The sequence below is a fragment of the Pseudophryne corroboree genome, chromosome 1 (genome assembly GCF_028390025.1).
Source record: "Pseudophryne corroboree isolate aPseCor3 chromosome 1, aPseCor3.hap2, whole genome shotgun sequence".
Taxonomy (NCBI): Eukaryota; Metazoa; Chordata; class Amphibia; order Anura; family Myobatrachidae; genus Pseudophryne; species Pseudophryne corroboree.
Window position 1 is genome coordinate 323,203,792 of NC_086444.1, and position 18,071 is coordinate 323,221,862.

At 37.8% G+C, this 18,071-nt stretch overlaps 1 protein-coding gene across 2 annotated transcripts in view; it reads left to right on the forward strand.

Annotated features, from left to right (window-relative positions):
• The window catches only part of TMEM132B (transmembrane protein 132B), a 926,737-nt gene that overhangs the window by 902,399 nt on the left and 6,267 nt on the right, over positions 1–18,071 (forward strand). For both annotated transcript variants that reach the window (XM_063964601.1, XM_063964602.1), the window contains 3 exons: positions 6,440–6,645; positions 9,657–9,930; positions 15,490–15,681. In XM_063964601.1, coding sequence (XP_063820671.1) covers positions 6,440–6,645; positions 9,657–9,930; positions 15,490–15,681 — 672 coding nt within the window. The remainder of the gene's footprint in view (positions 1–6,439; positions 6,646–9,656; positions 9,931–15,489; positions 15,682–18,071) is intronic.

Below are 18,071 nucleotides of genomic sequence, written 5' to 3' on the forward strand. Positions count from 1 at the left end.
TCCCGCTTGCTTGCACCTCATGTCATCTGTCTGTCGCCCCTTCCTACTAGATTGTTAGCTCCTCAGAGCAGGGCCCTCTTTCCTCTTGTTGTCAAAACCCTCTTCTCGACACATTTCACTCACAACCCTCTCCTACTCAGCGACCATCTTTACCCGCTTTTTCTCCTGCTGGTAAAGGCTCATCTCTATCTATGGCCACCAGCTCCTAGTAATGCGCTGATCACTCACTCGCTACTTACAGCTAAGCTGTATTATGTTTTGAGAATTATGGTACTCTTTGTTACCTGTACTCTGTTTTTGTTTATTTACTGTAATGTTAAGTTTTGTCTCCCTGTGCTGTCCTTTGTACGGCGCTGCGAAACACTTGTGGTGACTTATAAATAAAATGTAATAATAATAATAATAATAAAGTATAATGAAGACGCACAAAAAAAATCTCCCCTCCAGAAATCATCTGCTTCAAAAATTCTAATGAGCGTAATTTCTTAAGCATGATTTATTTTTATTTTCTTTCTGGATACCGTCAGAGTCATTCCGTTCTCTCTAGACATTTATCATAGTGGAAGCTCTAAAACATTGCAATGTTTTATCCATTGCTGTCGTATCAGCCAATGATTTATCATCACAGTCCGCACTTAATTATACATGTCTGATATTAATTTTGACAAAGATCCCCAGACAACACCTACTTGATTTAAAATTTCAGCCCCAGTGTCTCTCAATGGCCATGATTAATGTGCTTAAAAATGTCATGAGACATTTATGACACATTACACGATGAAATGACAGGGATGATAATAGTGGGTAAGAATTGTGTTTGTTTTATTCCTCTTCTACTTTCTAGGGATTAAATATAGCAGCTCTTTGTGCTTGTATAGAGCTGCTATAGATTCTCATTGTGAAATGAACTGCAATTTCTCTGTATCTATTTAATTATTTTATTAATGGTAAGGCTAATGGCAACAAAACTGCAACTATGAACCACAGTAGAATATGCACAAGGGCCCTCATTCTGAGTGGATTGCCTGCTAGCTACTTTTAGCAGCCATGCAAACGCATAGTCGCCGCAGGAGTGCGAACGCCTGTGCAGCAAAGCGGCAGCAAACACATTTTGTGCAGAACAAGACCAGCCCTGGAGTTACTTATTCTGTGCGATGATTGCTGCGACGAATGACACGGTAATGACATCAGATACCCGCCCAGCAAACGCCCGGCCACGCCTGCGCTTTTCCAAACACTCCCAGAAAGCGGTCAGTTGACACCCAGAAACTCTCACTTCCTGTCAATCTCCTTGCGATCGGCTGTGCGACTGAGTGTCACTAGAACCTGTGCAAAACCACGATACTCCTTGCACCCGTATGCCGTGCGTGCGCATTGTGGTGCATACGCATGTGCAGTTTTGACTTTTTTTAACTGATCACTACGCAGCAACCAATGGCAGCTAGCGATCAACTCAGAATGAGGGCCAATGTCTTAACTGAGAACAGATTTTTTTTTTAATGTAGAATATAGACTACATACTTAGCTCATTTGCAGGTATCTTATTGTTACATAAGACATACATTTTGCTACCACAATCATTTTAGTGCCTGAACTGTAGTGTCGAAATTGTAGCGTTACACTTTTGAGAAAGCATTTCCGTATGCCTTGAATATGTATTTTATTTACCACTATTACAGCTTTCAGTGCAACCTATCTACAGTATATAGAGCTGCCGGCATTTTATTGAAAAGAGTGAAGCTATAATAGGCTGCTGTTGTAATCTTAAAGAGGCTTTCTCCAATTGTTAGTGGTATAGGATTAATATCCAGCTACAGTATTAATGGCATGATTACCAGACCATGCTGGGAAATCCAGGGTCCTTTAGCGATGGAATACCCATGCAAGATTTGCTTGTCCCCTCCAATGCATACTGGAAGCTGTTGGTACCTCAAATTATATTGGCAGGTATTGGATTGGGTCCACAGTAGATCCACAGCTGTTTTGGGGATGACAGGAAGCCCATCTTTCGTGTTTCGCTGACTTATCCTTCAGCTTTAGCAAAGGTAAATTTGCAGCTGGTCAATGGGCCTAATTCAGAGTTGATCTCAGCAGCAAATTTGTTAGCAGTTGGGCAAAACCATGTGCACTGCAGGGGGGGTAGATATAACATGTGCAGAGAGAGTTAGATTTGGGTGGGGTGTGTTCAAACTGAAATCTATATTGCTGTGTAAAAATAATGCAGCCAGTATTCACCATGCACAGAAACAAAATAACCCACACAAATCTAACTCTCTCTGCAAATGTTATATCTGCCCCCCCTGCAGTGCACATGGTTTTGCCCAACTGCTTACAAATTTGCTACTGCGATCAACTCTGAATTACCCCCAATATTCTGACCAGTAAAACAGAATGAATTTGTCTTTCTATGGATGTATACCAGTGGTTCCCAAACTTTTTAATCACGGCACCCTAGAGTATCAGAATTATTTTTACGGCACCCCTAGGCCAAACGTTTCTTATTGAGAAATGTAGATTTTTTTTTAATTAAGTAAATTGTGTTTAGGCTCAGTTATGTGGCGAGGGCCAGGATTCACTTCTGTTTGTCTGCATATTTTAGGATTGGCAGCCACCAGCACTGGTTTTGCTTATTACATTGACCTTATATATTTTAAATTGGTCATGGACCACCATCCTAGGGCACCCCTGCAAGTGTCCCAAGGCACCCCAGGGTGCCAAGGCACACAGTTTGAGAACCACTGATGTAAACTGTACACATGAGCATTTGATTTTTTTTGTCTTTCATACTATAATGTCTATATACAGATTGTAAACTTGCAAGCAGTCCCTCCCTGGCTTTTGGTTATACCCAGACCTATTTTATTATTGCATTTGCTGCCAACTGTAAAATACTATGGTATAAGCTGACATACTGTGTTAGTGTGTTTAATAATGTTTGGTATGTGCTTTTAACAATCATTGTGATGCATTTATAAACAAGTCAGTCTGTGTCTTTTGAACTTGAGTCTGTGATAAACAGAAAATACTGTAGTTTTTCAGTTAAAGCCAAATACGTGTATTAACGGAACCGGTATGATATACCGTAAGACTTGATGGCGGCTAACAGTACACCAAAAGCAGCACCCTGTCTGCTGGAATCCCAGCTGCAAGTCCCCTTGCGGGCTTGCTGTGCTCACCAAGCTTCGGACTCAGTGGCTGGCTTTGCTCGCCACAGGTTCTATTCCCTCTATTCTGTTGGTGACGTGGACCCACCAGTTGAGTGGGAATACCAGGCAGATGTTGGGCTTCCATCCATCTGTAAAATGTCAGCTGTCGATCTCCTGAACGCCGGGGTCGCAACAGCTGCCATTTTAACTGCATCCCGTATTCGTATTAACATTAATTTATAAAGCGGCAGTGTATTCCATTGTGTGTAAACATACACATAAAGATTTATCTTCCAAACTGGCCGGTTGGAACGAAAATCTGGTAATGGATGGGAGCAAATTGCATGGACGGGAGAAAATGACAGTTGACCATTTCAAATGGTCAACTGTCATTTGCTCCCATCCATTATCAGATTTTCAATTCAACCAGCCAGATTGGAAGATAAATCTTTAGGTGTATGGACACCTTAATAACATGAGACAGAGTAAGTTTGCATATTAAGCAACATACTTTTTAACTGCACCTCATTGCCTTTACAATGCACTTTTATGAAGAGAAATGTAAGTTGGTAATGATATGAAATGGAACAAGAAGCATTCAAAAAATACATGTCAGTGCAATGCAAATAAGAAGCACAAAAAAATCTAATTTATTAAAATAATTTGGTTTACCTGAATTATACAAGGTGGGATGTTAACACCAATGTGTTTGTAGCCAAAAGAACCTGTGCCGTGTTATCAATTTCAGCTAACAAAAAAAGGCAGATTGTGATATGATAAATACCTGCACAGTATAAAATACATTCTGTGGAATCTTTGTTTTATTTTTTTGTTTGTATGTTTAAACTTTTTATTTGGTTTAAACTTTGTTTAAACTTTCTATTTTGTCACATGGTTCTTCTTTATCAATGACAGTGCTCATAACAATAGCCCCTTATAATTCCCATTTCTGTGCTTCATTAATCTTGAATGACCCTTTTTTATACTTTGTTTTGTACATTTTATTATGACAAATATTATTTGTGACTGTATTGTAGCAAAAGAACTATATTTTAAATAATATATTTTTAAAAATATATATCTGTTGGCAGGGAGGTTATACAGAATAAATGGGAATGTGCAGTATATGGGAAATGATTTTGGTATACTGAAATGTTTTCCTAATATTTTAAAAAATATGATTTTCAAATCAGTTAATATATTTAATTATTGAATAATTGTTGGAAAATAAAATTATTCTAGTAAATGGTCACAGAAATAATAATAATTTGTTCATTATTTTACATTTACTGCATAATATTAGAATTACCATCAACTTCATTCGAAAAGCCCAAATGTCTGAATTGTGTGTATTGGCACATTCTGCAATGATGTGTCATTAGAAAGTAAGAATTGTCAAAATACTTTGTCAATTTTTTCAGCATATACTTAAACACTGAGGTGTAGTTAGGGCCGCCACAGGCTATCTCAGGCCCTGGTGCCAGTGGGCATAATGTAGATGTCGAGACCTGTTGTGAATACCGAGGCCCTCATTACATGCTGCCGTTGACAGTTTCTCAGCATTTCTGGTGGTAGTATAAAAATATAGATAAGACAAATATATCTATGGAGTATTCACTGCATGGTAATTAGTAGAGTTTAATAGTTATGGAACATGTTTCATATAGCCAAATAGAACAATTAGGCAATAACTGCAGCATGAAACATACACCAGATTGTTTTACATTGTTTATCAATGATACATACCTCCCAACATGGGTAGTTCCCCGAGTGGGATCGTGCATGTGCTGAAGGTGCACATGCAACCGCAAAAGGGGTAGAGTCTCTGGGAAATCCCCTTTTTTGTCACTGTGGGGGTCTGCCCTGCATTTTCCAAGATGCTGCGCTGCCCCCAGGCTCTCCCGGCATGGTGAATAGATGTTGGGCACATGCAGAGCAGTGGTGTGTGCTCCGTCCAACTCCCTCACCACAATGGGACATTGTAGAAAAAACAGGACTTTCCCACTGAATGCAGGATGGTTGGGGGATATAATAATAGTGGGGTTGTAGTTAGTTGCGAATGGTGTGAAAACCACTACTTACAACTGATAAACTGTTGAGTTGTTTGTCTAGAATAATATAATTATTTCATTGATTTCAGGAATTCATTCATTATTGTACCATGTTTAAAATAGCTGAATAGTGTCTACCTTCACATGGCAATGGGTGTTTACAGAGGTTAGTAAGTGACAGAGTAGGCCACAGAGCTTTTTCCTTTTAGCTAGTCCCTTGTCCTTTCTTTTTCTTGGAACTAGTGATGATTAAAATAATAACATGACACTTTCTGCTAACAACAGGTGACCCCACTATGCTTCAAGAATGACTTTGGAAAATAGGATTTCCCCCCGGCCCACAAGATCACTTTGTACAGTGCATGAAATATTTTGTAAAATAAAGAATACACGTACCATTCAGAATATTGTATCTATTTTTCCTACAATCTTTTCTGATTCTAACAGAGGTCCACAAAGAGCAGATTTTATATTTTGGGAGAAGAATGGAATATAATGAGTGTGTATTGTATGAGAGCCAACTTATATGAAATAATTGAATCATTATTTATATCATCAAATGATAAATATGAGTTTGAAAAAGATCTTTACTGTACATTTGATCTTTTTCTCTTTGGGTATATATATATAACTCCTTATGTGAACCATTACCATGCTGTCTATTTAAAAATGGTTTGATCTGTTTCATTTCTCAGTTAAACAAGACAATCTGATCTCAGCACAGTACTTTTCAAAAAGCTGTGATGATAAATGAATCTCTTTCAGAAAATAATTTGTTCTGCCCATTTATTCAACTTGATAAAAATAAAATAATTTTATTGGCACAGTGCTAAGTTATTTGGAGGGGAACATTGGAAATATACAGTATGTCCTGCAATTGTTTTGGAAATTCTAGGTGATAATATTCTTATTATTTTTCTTTTAAACATTAATATATGTACCAGGTGTCAAGTTCATATTGGGTATACTGTACAATTATTTAGAAGTCAGTGATCATAGTATTTTATAGCCAGTTTATAAGGATTAACTGATATGAGTGTCTGAATGAGCAAGTATGAAGTAGTTTTGCTGGCAGGGAGTTTCTGAACTTAGCAGTAAGTGCCATAGGAGCAGATTATATTTATTGCTTTCATGGGACCTTTTATTTTTCTACTTTAATGAATGTTATAAGTTGATAAGACAAATATTTTCTGCAATTTTTTCATTTGTTCAATATTAACTTTTCATTTCTTCTTTACTCAGGTTTCCAGCAAATGTGACTCTATCTTCGTTAATGGTAAAGAAATGAAAAGTAAAGTAGACACCATTGTAAATTTTACATACCAGCACATTACCACCCAACTGGAAGTGACTGTATGGGCTCCACGCCTTCCACTGCAAATAGAGATTTCCGATACTGAACTGAGCCAGATCAAGGGCTGGAGGATCCCCGTCTCTGTCAATAAAAGGTGTGTGGGTAAATGGCTTCAGATTTCTATATAAGGGACAATCTCAGCTTCTCGACCTCTCTGTCAGACTTGACTATACACAATCATATATTTTTATGGCCTACTATGAAAGTTCTGGCTATTGACAAGCGAGATCTGACAGGGTCCCATTAAGGGTTTGGTGATTTAATACTTCAATTAATCCGGATAGGACTCCAACTCCAAAATTAGATAACCCAAATGGTGTATATCATTCAATAATTGTGATTTAAAGTGATAAATAACTTGTAAAAAATGATTGTTCCCTTCCACTGCACTGGATTCTTCATCCGGGGCGTCATAGAAATAAATAAAGAACAAATGACACTAGGGCACTCTGTGTGATCTCACTTATGAATACATATTTTGTAATTGTGAGAAGTAAATCTTTAATTTATTGCTGACACTTCCTTAATCTAAAGTATTCCTCAATGAGAATGACTCGACCAAAGAAATAACCTATTGTGCATATTGTGACAATAAAAGGTTTAATTAGTGAAAAAGGTGATTTCACTCCATTCAAGAAATATCATCCAAGAGGTTTTCAGCTTTTTGGATCCAAATATGCTAGATAAAGCACAGACAGATGCAGTCACCTTCTGATTAGATTTACCCTTTAGCCTGATTAGATTTTGAATGGGACCTGTGGTCTTCATACAGGCAGCAATTTGGGGCCAGTTAGGTCTAAAACAGCCCAAAGGGCCATCAAAGTTGCTGCAGAAAAGGCAAAATGTAGATTATAAAACAGATAACAGCCGCAGTTTCTATTTCATATTATAAATAGCAGATTCATTTCAGATAAACAAATCTATAGGGAAATATTTGGTAACTAACTAAAGCTGTTAATAACAATACTTGTGCTGCTTCCCAAGTTATATACTGTATTTTGATTATTAGACTTTCTGTTGAGTAACAACATAAAATATCCTGTTGACAGTGTGTTTCTGAATCACTTTCCATAAGTAAAGGCACTGGTCAACAAATGTATATAATAAGCTGTACCGCTAGCTGCATTCTATGAGCTACTGTACAGTATGTATAGTTTTTTAATAATAAAAAAGGCTGAGGAACCCTTCTGTGGTCCTTATACATAACATAAGATGGAAAGTGTATGCTGGTGTGTGCAGTGACACTAGACAGTGTGCATGTCAAAATTAGTAGACAACAATATTGGACATATGGAATTGTGAATGATTATTCCTAGCTATTTCTATAAATGATTCTTTATACCTTGAGAGATGTTATCAGAATATGTTATCCTTGATCACACATACACCTGCTTGCAATGACCAGCTGTGGAGAATTGACCAGGACAGTTACTGATTTATAGTTCCTGTTTTTCATAATCCAACTTCCACATGATACATTACATTACTACATTCTGAGTTATGTTTTAGAGATTGTTCAGGGAATCACCACATTATGAAGTATAACATTTCTACTGCAAATACTCTGTTACTGGTGTGTCTTGTAAATATAGTTAGTTGCTTATATGCATGAGGTTGTGACTCAAGAGGAACAAGTGTCATAAATGATTCCTTTACATGGAAATCATGTTGTGTAGCCCTAGTGTCTATAGACAGGGATGATAATAAGATGCTGCTCTTACAGTAGGTCCATGGCTGCCTATAGTAATTATTGCGTGATATTGGGCTGGACATTTTTTTGGTGTAGGCTTTCTTAAATAATTGCATATGTTTTCTGAGACATCATCTGGTACAGTATGTCTATATTAATATATTATTTGAAGCGTTTCATTCATTGTAATATGGTCATTCAAACTCTGTTTCCTTTTAAAAATCTAATGTGCCAATCAGATCTTTGTACAGTTTACAGCAGCATAGCCATTGGAGTCTGCAGTGACACAGTGACCTATACAGTAATGTGAGGATGGTGATGATGATGATGATGATGATTATCTATTATGCCATTAAACCCTGACAAATTACACAGCTGTGTACATTGATGGTGTCATAACATAAGCAAATTATATACATGAAGTAGAAGGTACAGTAAAGATGGCTTTACCCAAATTAGTTTACACTATAAGCCTTGTAGGGAATGATTGATACACAAGGTAATGGAATCACCACTGTAGCTGCTGGTGTGGAAAGTGTTTGATTGTAATGCAGTAGTTACTAGCCATGAACAATAAAGCTGTCATTGTTGTCTAGCTACCGATGGTGCACCATAGTTGTGATAAGGAGAGACGGCTGAGAGCAGAAACAGAAAACATGAACCACTCATTGTAGAAATCTGTAAACAGTCAGCAGTTGTCATCCATAACTGTCCTTTGCCATTTATCTTAGCTGAACTAACTTCCTCTTCTTGTTTTCGAGAAGGCATTTTCTTTTGTGCTGCATGGACACTTTGGTGGTTATATGCCAGTTGAGAGTAGTAATATATACTGCAGCCTATTGTTTTCAATTTGTATCACGCTTGTTGCTGGAAAGAGAGTAAGGACTTGTTCTTTTTGTTTGGAGACAGCTACTACCACTGATGAGGCAGTTGAGATCACTAAAGAAAAAGCTGAGATAATAACATCAATAATATTATGTTAGTGAGTAAATGGCTACATTTGATAGCAGTGTCCTAATGTGAGCAAAGAAAAGGAGGCAAGTGGGAAGCCAATAGATTTGTGTTATGTTGGTTTCAACCCAGCTTTTCAAATTGTCTTTGAAGATCAATAAATTAATAATACATTGTTGAGCTTTAAGTAGTTCAGTAATCATGTAAAAGCCAATTTAAACATGTACATGCTAGTTCAATCTTAAATAATTACACTGTCATTTATTTTTAATAGTTTTCCATGCTATTTGTGAACTTGGAACTTACACTGAACTCCAAAATGGTAATGATCATTGTTTGAATGAAGAAAACTTAAAACAAACAATAAAATATACAATTTTAACATATTTAATAGCATTTCCACTACAACTTGAATATAGAGAACTACTGTACACGCTTTCATCACAGAATGAATTTTTTTGTAGACCAACAAGAGACAGTGAAGATGAAGAGGACGATGAGAAAAAAGGGCGTGGATGTTCCCTGCAGTACCAACATGCAATGGTTCGTGTTTTCACTCAGTTTGTCGCAGAGTCCTCTGATGCTGGTGGACAGCTAACGTACATGCTTGGCCCTGATTGGCAGTTTGACATTACTGACCTTGTGAGTGACTTTATAAAGGTTGAAGAACCAAAAATTGCTACACTGGAAGCAGGGAAGGTTTTAGTTGGACGCGACCAAGGAATAACTACAGTCCAGGTAAAATTGGAACAGGTCTATGTCTGTGTGTTTGGGCAATTTGTATCATCTCTTTAAAAGGGACAGTATAGCAATATTTGTTATTATCATTTAGAAACTCTTTCATACCAAATTTGATAAATGCTTAGGTTCTTACAGCATCAACTGATTACAAACAATGTATGAAAATAGTAAAGTACAATAATAAATTATATCTGTCATGATATACAGTTTCACAGAAGAATTAAATAATTGAATCTCAAAACTTCAATGTTATCAGACTTTGTTATGTAATAAGGTATAACTTTTTTAAAGAAACATTAAGCTTCTTGATTCCTTCACCTATAAATGCCAAGGATTCCAGGTTCTCTTATCAGATGAAGGTACTTTTATAAAATACAGTATATGCACTTGTTTGCAGAGACATTAAGGGGTCAATGTACTAAGGAGTGAGATAAAGTGGATGGAGATAAAGTACCAGCCAATCAGCTCCCAACTGCCATGTTACAGACTGTGTTTGAAAAATGACAATGAGGAGCTGACTGGCTGGTACTTTATCTTCATACACTTTATCTTTCTCCAAGGCATAGTACATAGACCCTTAATTATAAAATAAACCTTTGTTTTTAACTAAACTTCCTTTATGGCATTACAGAGAAACTGATCGCTAGTTGTGTTTACTTCTACCACTTCAAAGGTTTTCCAAGGGCTAGAGCCAAGTACTGAAATTGTGTATTTCCCTGTGTCAAACTCTGCCTTCTCCATGCAGCAATGTCATGACAATTTTCTCGACTCTATTGAAAGAAGTGTCAGTGGGTCCTTGAGTACATGATTCCTTCTACTGTAAAATGCAAACAAAATAAAATCTCCATTGAAATGTAGAGCCAATAAATTATATATTATGTGTACATTTAAAACCTGTTATAGTTGATCAGGGAATCAGAATGATGATTTAGGAATCTACTGCATATAACTCAAGGAGTTGTTATGTGCATTGCATGCGCATTGCCTTAAAAAAAAGTTATTGGTTATTATAACTAGGGAGGCCAATCCCGGGATTGGCGGGATCCCGGTATTCTGGCCTAAAATTGTCGGGATTTCAATTCTGGGATTGGAGGCTCCAATCCTGGGATTTTGAGATTAATTTACACATGCGCAGTAATGCTGGTGCAGCGCTGAGCACCTGCAGCACCCGGCTCAGGCTCTGTTCGTCCGGCTGTGTGTCGCTGTGTGCAGCGTGATGTAGGTCACGCTGCGCAGCCTCACACCTGATTGCCCCTTCACCTGCACCAGCCCACCGCCTGTGTTGCTAAGTGGCTGTGCGCGGGTGATGTACTATAGGTCACGCTGCGCAGCCGAACTTCTGAAAATTCACCAGCTTGCTTAAGGATGCTGTGTGGCTGTGCATAGCATGATGTAGGTCACGCTGCATAGCCACCTGTCTGACTGCCTGCCTGCTTAAGGACTGTGGCACAGCAGTGCCCAGTCTGGTGTGTCATATCCCGGGAATCCTGGGATTTAGAGTTTTTCTATTTTGGCCTGGATTGGCCTCCCTAATTATAACTAACCTTAATTTTATGGTCATTGTAGCATACAGTGTAGCTCTTTAGACAATGTTTTAAATAAATATGATTATTCAAAATTTTCATGGTCCAGTCATTCAATCAAGCCATTTACAAAACATATTCTCTCCAGCCTTCGAACATGTCAGCTTCTATCTACGGATGTGCTCCATCTCCCTCTCTCACTCTCTCTTTCTATCTTTTCTGTCTTTTTCATTGTATTTTAGTATATATATATATATATATATATATATATATATATATATAAAAAAAAAATATATATATATATATATATATAATTATGTATATATTTACTTTGCTGTACACAATGACAATTTATCACTGTCACTGCCTCCTGGATACATTGGACGATGAGGTCTCAGCTGTCAGAAATGCTGTTTAGTATCACCCAAATGCCATTAGCTATTTGGCCTAGATAATCATTCATACTCTCGTTCATCTGTTTTCTGGAAAAATAAGAATGTTCGGAATTAGAAAATATTTTTTTTTCTGGCTAGCCAGCAAGACTAACAGAGAATAATTGGTACAGCATACTTCTATTCATAGGATTCGGCAAGATAATCTCATTCAATACAGAAGATTTCCCTCAATCAGAACAAAATGAGAGAGATAAAATGCCACCCACACTTCAAAGGCATGCCATAAATCACATAATTTCTTTCTATTTCTGTTAACTCTAGTAATATTTAAAGTGAATGAAGAAATTGCTACTTAACAGACCAGAGCATTCATGTTAAATTAGCAAAAACTAAAGATTGCCAGTGCTTGTTTAAAGTTCAGACTTAAGACATCATGGAAAATTATATATTAGGGTTAATCTGCTAAAATATATCCATCAATTAATTTAATGAAGATTTTAATCCCATGGAACATACAGCAACCACAGGATTTTTCAAAGCATTATTCTGTTGCTGAAGGAATGGTCAAATCTTAAACCACCTTGTAAGATTTATTAATGCAAATATAGGTCTCCATTTAACAATGTGACATAACCTCTTTAGCACTCGCTGAAGGGGTTATTTCTTCCTTTCAGTTTTCAACAAACAGCAGTTATTAACAAAGCTGTTTGTCACTATACCATTTATGCCATCTATAGATGGTGAGAGCCATACGGATCGCAATTGGCAAATCCCACCGGGTGATAGGCAAGATGGAGTACTGTATATTGCTGAGGAGCAAGATGTTGCTGGACCTCGCCAGAGGGGTAAATAATGTTAAATACCAATGGCACATTCTTTAGTATCTCTGTGATACTAAACAAAAAACAGTATGCAGCTGATAATAAGGACCGTTGTTAAATGGGGACCATAGACAGACTGATATTATACCACTGTTTTGTAGATATGTCATTTTTTATTTAAAACAGTGGTTTTAAAATTAAAGTAAAATAAAATATATAGAACTTGATTATGCCGGGTCCCGTCGCAGATGTTGTCACTGGATACACACATTGTCTAGTTTGTACCCATACAATGAAATAGCTGTTTTATTAACTATGCAATGATAGTAACTCAGTGGAATTATATACTGTTTTACCTCTGTTTGTTCGGGATATAATTATAGTAAGTAACCAGCTAATGTAACTTAGAATAAAACATTCAGATGTTATGCTCCTATAAACTTCTTGTATACTACAACTAAAAATAATTCAGAGATTGAGTGCTAGCTTTGCCAATGTTTAAAGTCCTCATCCAGAGACATTGTAAGGTGATATTTTTTAGGAGAAAATCTAACTGTAACTTGTACTAACTCAATTAGCTGGGCCATAGTCTGCTGACCCCTTCTTCTCCCCTTGGTATGTTAGTGCATAGCATTTTTATTATTTTTATCCTTTATTTATATGGTACCCCAAGGGTTTTGCAGGAGCTAATAAAGTACATAAACAAATGAGAAAAAAAAGAAAACAGCAAATTACAATACAAGACAATGTAGGACAAGTACATGGTATATAAACATGGCTGTATCAGCCAACATGACACTGAAATAAGCATCAGGGCAGCAGAAACCGAGTTAGATGCCATTGTAAGGGGTATTAAGTATTAGATAGTCTAAGTAAGAGAAGGAAAAGCACACGAGGGGAGTGGGCCCTGCTCGTGAGAGCTTACATTCTAAAAAAGAGGGGCAGACAGACAGGAGTGACACAAATGGGGTAGACAGTGAGTGGAACAGAGAGTTAGCATGATTTTGATGAATATCATAGTCGATGAGCTGATAATTTTACTAGTTGCCCTACTTTTCAGTAGTTTGTATAACATGGAATACACTGTAGTTCTGCTGTCAATAATATTTTCTAGAGGCTGGCAATGTATCTTTTTAATCTTAACACAATAAACATAATCATTAATTACTAATGGTTTTGCAGCAACATATACACAAACAATATCATATTGTATAGAATTACAACATGACTACAATAAGTTAAATTAAGAAAGTAAAAAGTAAATGTAGAATCCAATGATACTGCATTTCATTGTACAAAGGGCATTCATGTGTGTTTCATATGTGATCATACTGTAACACCAAAAAGCTTGTTTTTCATAATGATTCGATAACAAATTGTAATAAAATAGTTTGTATGCAAAATATGTATTGTAAAAACAAATGTTAGTAAGATTTATTTGCATATTAAGTTATAGTTAATGTTGAATGTATATGAACAAATGACAGTACAAAAAAGTAGTAGTACTAATAACTTTGTGTATTAAACAAAGTTTGTGTACATTGAGCCATCAAAAAACAGAGATTTCACTATCTCAGTCTCACTCAAAAAAGTCCGTATTTCGGAATATTCCGTATTTCGGAATATTTGGATATGGGATACTCAACCTATAATAGACAAGGATTTGTTTTGAAAAGTGGCTGGTTAAAGTATAGTAAATAGCAAACACAAGGGACCACCAGCTTATAGACAACCATAGGATAGCATTCTGTAATGTACAAGTGATAGTAATATGCAGTATGTATACATTTCTAATAACAATATTTATATAAACAATAAGTTACATTGCCATTGATTACAACCGAGACGTTCTGAAGTTATCACTCTAGTATTCATCAGCAAATTGAAATCAGAATAACCTATGTACTTAAATCTGTTGATCTGTCATGAATACCCCTTTCACACCGCCAATGCCGGATCCCAGCCGGGAATTGGAAACAGATCCTTCCCAGGAGGAATCCGGCATTGGACCCTAACAGTGGGCATACCGCCCCGGCAGTTTGCCGGGTCAGTTGCCATAGCAGCAGGGGGTGAAGCCAGCAGTGGAGGCTGCGCTGGGGGATGAACGCCATTCCACCCCGCCTCTCCCTACTACAGTGAATGGGTCCCAGGTCATATCGACCCGGGAAGCCGTTCACGCTGCCACTGACCCGGTATTCAACCTGGGAATAACACTGCTTTATTCCCGGGCTGAATTACCGGGTCAGGTGACCCGGGAACTTGATCATGGCCCTTTCACACCGCACACCGACCCGTGTCAACTTGGCAATATGCCGGGTCGATACCGGGTTATTTGTGCGGTGTGAAAGGGGTTGAATTAGGTTAATACTAGTGTTAATGGCCAACCCAGTGAAAACTCATCAGTTTGATTGTGATATGTTTGCAACACACACAGATGACAATGTAATGACAATGCTGTAAAAATTACTAAATGGCCAGGGAAATATGCGATCTTTTGGTCAATGTTCAATGATTTATTTATTTAAATTACTTTTTTTTAACATAAATGTAATATATTCCTATTATTAAACATATGTTTAAGCAAGAAGAAAAAAAAAATATCATTAACAGTGGTGTGATTAAATATGACTATGGACACTAGGCAGTCAATAGGTTTTTTTAAAGCAGACCACACATAAATAATTGCATGAATCCAATTCCACAAAAACATAATAGGTTTAAGCTTGTAGTTTTTTTGTAGTATACACTTCTTCTGTGTTTGCTATTACATCATTTGTAGTCTTTGGTCTCACAACTCTTTTCTGATTTATTTTCCAGGTCCTTTCCCCACTGTCTGATTCCATCTTGGCTGAGAAAACAGTGACCGTGTTAGATGATCGGGTGGGAATTGTAGAACTAGGAGTCCAACTCATCACCGGCCTCTCCTTGTCGCTACAAACAAGCAAGGGAAACAAAAGAGCCATCATTACAACCACCAAAGCCAGTGACATTCTGCATGACTTTAAACAGGTACTGCAAGATAAAACTCAGACTGTAGCAGATCATTTTAACTTTATGGAACTAATAATGTGAAATGAGTGGCTTTAACTATGAAGAGGTATGGATCATTGATGGAATTTCTGCTTATTCCCTACAAGAACGCTAGGATTGATTACCCCGAAACAAACTCGTACGGGTTGAGTCTTTCAAATTAGAAAATCCAATAACTGAATATCCTGAAAGCCAACATTTTTTGAGTGCGACTGAAATAGTGACAGCTTTGCTTTCTGATGGTTCAGTATACACAGACTTTGTTTCATGCACATCATCATTAAAACTATTGTATAAAATTACTTTCAGGTTATGTGTGTAAGGTGTATGTGACTAGGGTCCCATCCCCAAGCGATCTCATTATGGTAAGCAAATATTCCAAAATAGCTAAACATCCAAAATCATCCAAAAAAATTGTAACTACAGTATGGTAATTGTTTACATGGCGTCTTGCAAAGATGGTGCACTATTAAAAGTCAGCATCTATAGGTAATTATTTTTTAATAACCTGTTCCATTCCATTTTTAAAGTGCCTTTCTACTACAAGACTTGGGTCACTTTAAAGTACAGTAATTGGAAATTCTGTTTGATTATACACTGCTCAAAAAAATAAAGGGAACACTAAAATAACACATCCTAGATCTGAATGAATGAAATATTCTTATTAAATACTTTGTTCTTTACATAGTTGAATGTGCTGACAACAAAATCACATAAAAATTATCAATGGAAATTAAATTTATTAACCCATGGAGGTCTGGATTTGGAGTCACACTCAAAATTAAAGTGGAAAAACACACTACAGGCTGATCCAACTTTGATGTAAATTCCTTAAAACAAGTCAAAATGAGGCTCAGTAGTGTGCGGCCTCCACGTGCCTGTATGACCTCCCTACAATGCCTGGGCATGCTCCTGATGAGGTGGCAGATGGTCTCCCAAGGGATCTCCTCCCAGACCTGGACTAAAGCATCCGCCAACTCCTGGACAGTCTGTGGTGCAACGTGGCGTTGGTGGATGGAGCGAGACATGATGTCCCAGATGTGCTCAATTGGATTCAGGTCTGGGGAACGGGCGGGCCAGTCCATAGCAACAATGCCTTCGTCTTACAGGAACTGCTGACACACTCCAGCCACATGAGGTCTAGCATTGTCTTGCATTAGTAGGAACCCAGGGCCAATCGCAATCCAGTAGCTAAATATTGAATCTCTTGGGGGAAATACAGTGTTTGCTTGGTTTCCTTACAGCTAGTGTATAGCTCAGTACACACGGGCAGAGATGTGTGCAGAGTGATCTATCACAGACCGTTCAGCACACATCGCTGGGTGAAATGAGCGATGTGCTAGATTGCGCCTGCATGCATGACTTTGGTGGGAGATCTACAGAAGTAGCCAAACTTAATTTGAAAATCAATGTGCCATTCATGCAACACACTGAAAAAAGATCTCAAATCTTAATTACTTAAAACCCAGTTGGTGTTGAACAAAAGAGGGGTTTCCAGCAGCTGCTAGAGGAAGGCTGTTACCTTCCTATGAATAGAAATAGGAAAGAACAAGATGATAAAATAAGAAATCAATATACTTTTCTATGATGACAGGAGAACATGGTATAATATGTGTGGTTTAGTCATTTACAGTATGTTACAGGCACAAGAGAGGGGACCCCTAGTGACACCTACAATGGTGTAGGGCTTGCAGTGGTTCCAGCAAGGGATGGTCAAGAGTCTATGAGAGGCAGGGAGCTTCAAGAGGGTGCCCATGAGGGGACATGGTTTAGAAGGTATAGTTAGTTCTATAAGCACTGGAGAACAAGTGACTAAACAACTAACTAATTATACTTTTTGGGGAAAAAAATCCATGTGAACAAAATGCATAAGCAATTATTTACACACAGACATTGCATTAATGTAGAAATACAATATGCACTAACAAAGTTATAAATTTCACACATGCATACACATATTCACTTGCTGAATACTCACGACTTGCCTACTTTTGGACTTACCCTCCAGTAGTTCACAGATGGGAAGTATGCATGTGTGTTGGGTTGATGACCATGGCCCCATCCTCTGCTACGGGTTCACTACGATATGCCGGCGGTCAGGCTCCCAGCGCCCAGCATACCGGCGCCGGGAGCCCGACCGCCGGCTTACTGACAGTGTGGCGAGCGCAAATCAGCCCCTTGCGGGCTCGCTGCGCTCGCCACGCTATGGGCACGGTGGCACGCTACGAGTGCCACACTATTTTATTCTCCCTCCAGGGGGGTCGTGGACCCCCAAGAAAGAGAATAAGTGTTGGTATGCCGGCTGTCGGGATCCCGACAGCCGGCATACTGAAGACCACCGCTCTGCTACATAATGACATGATTTGTGT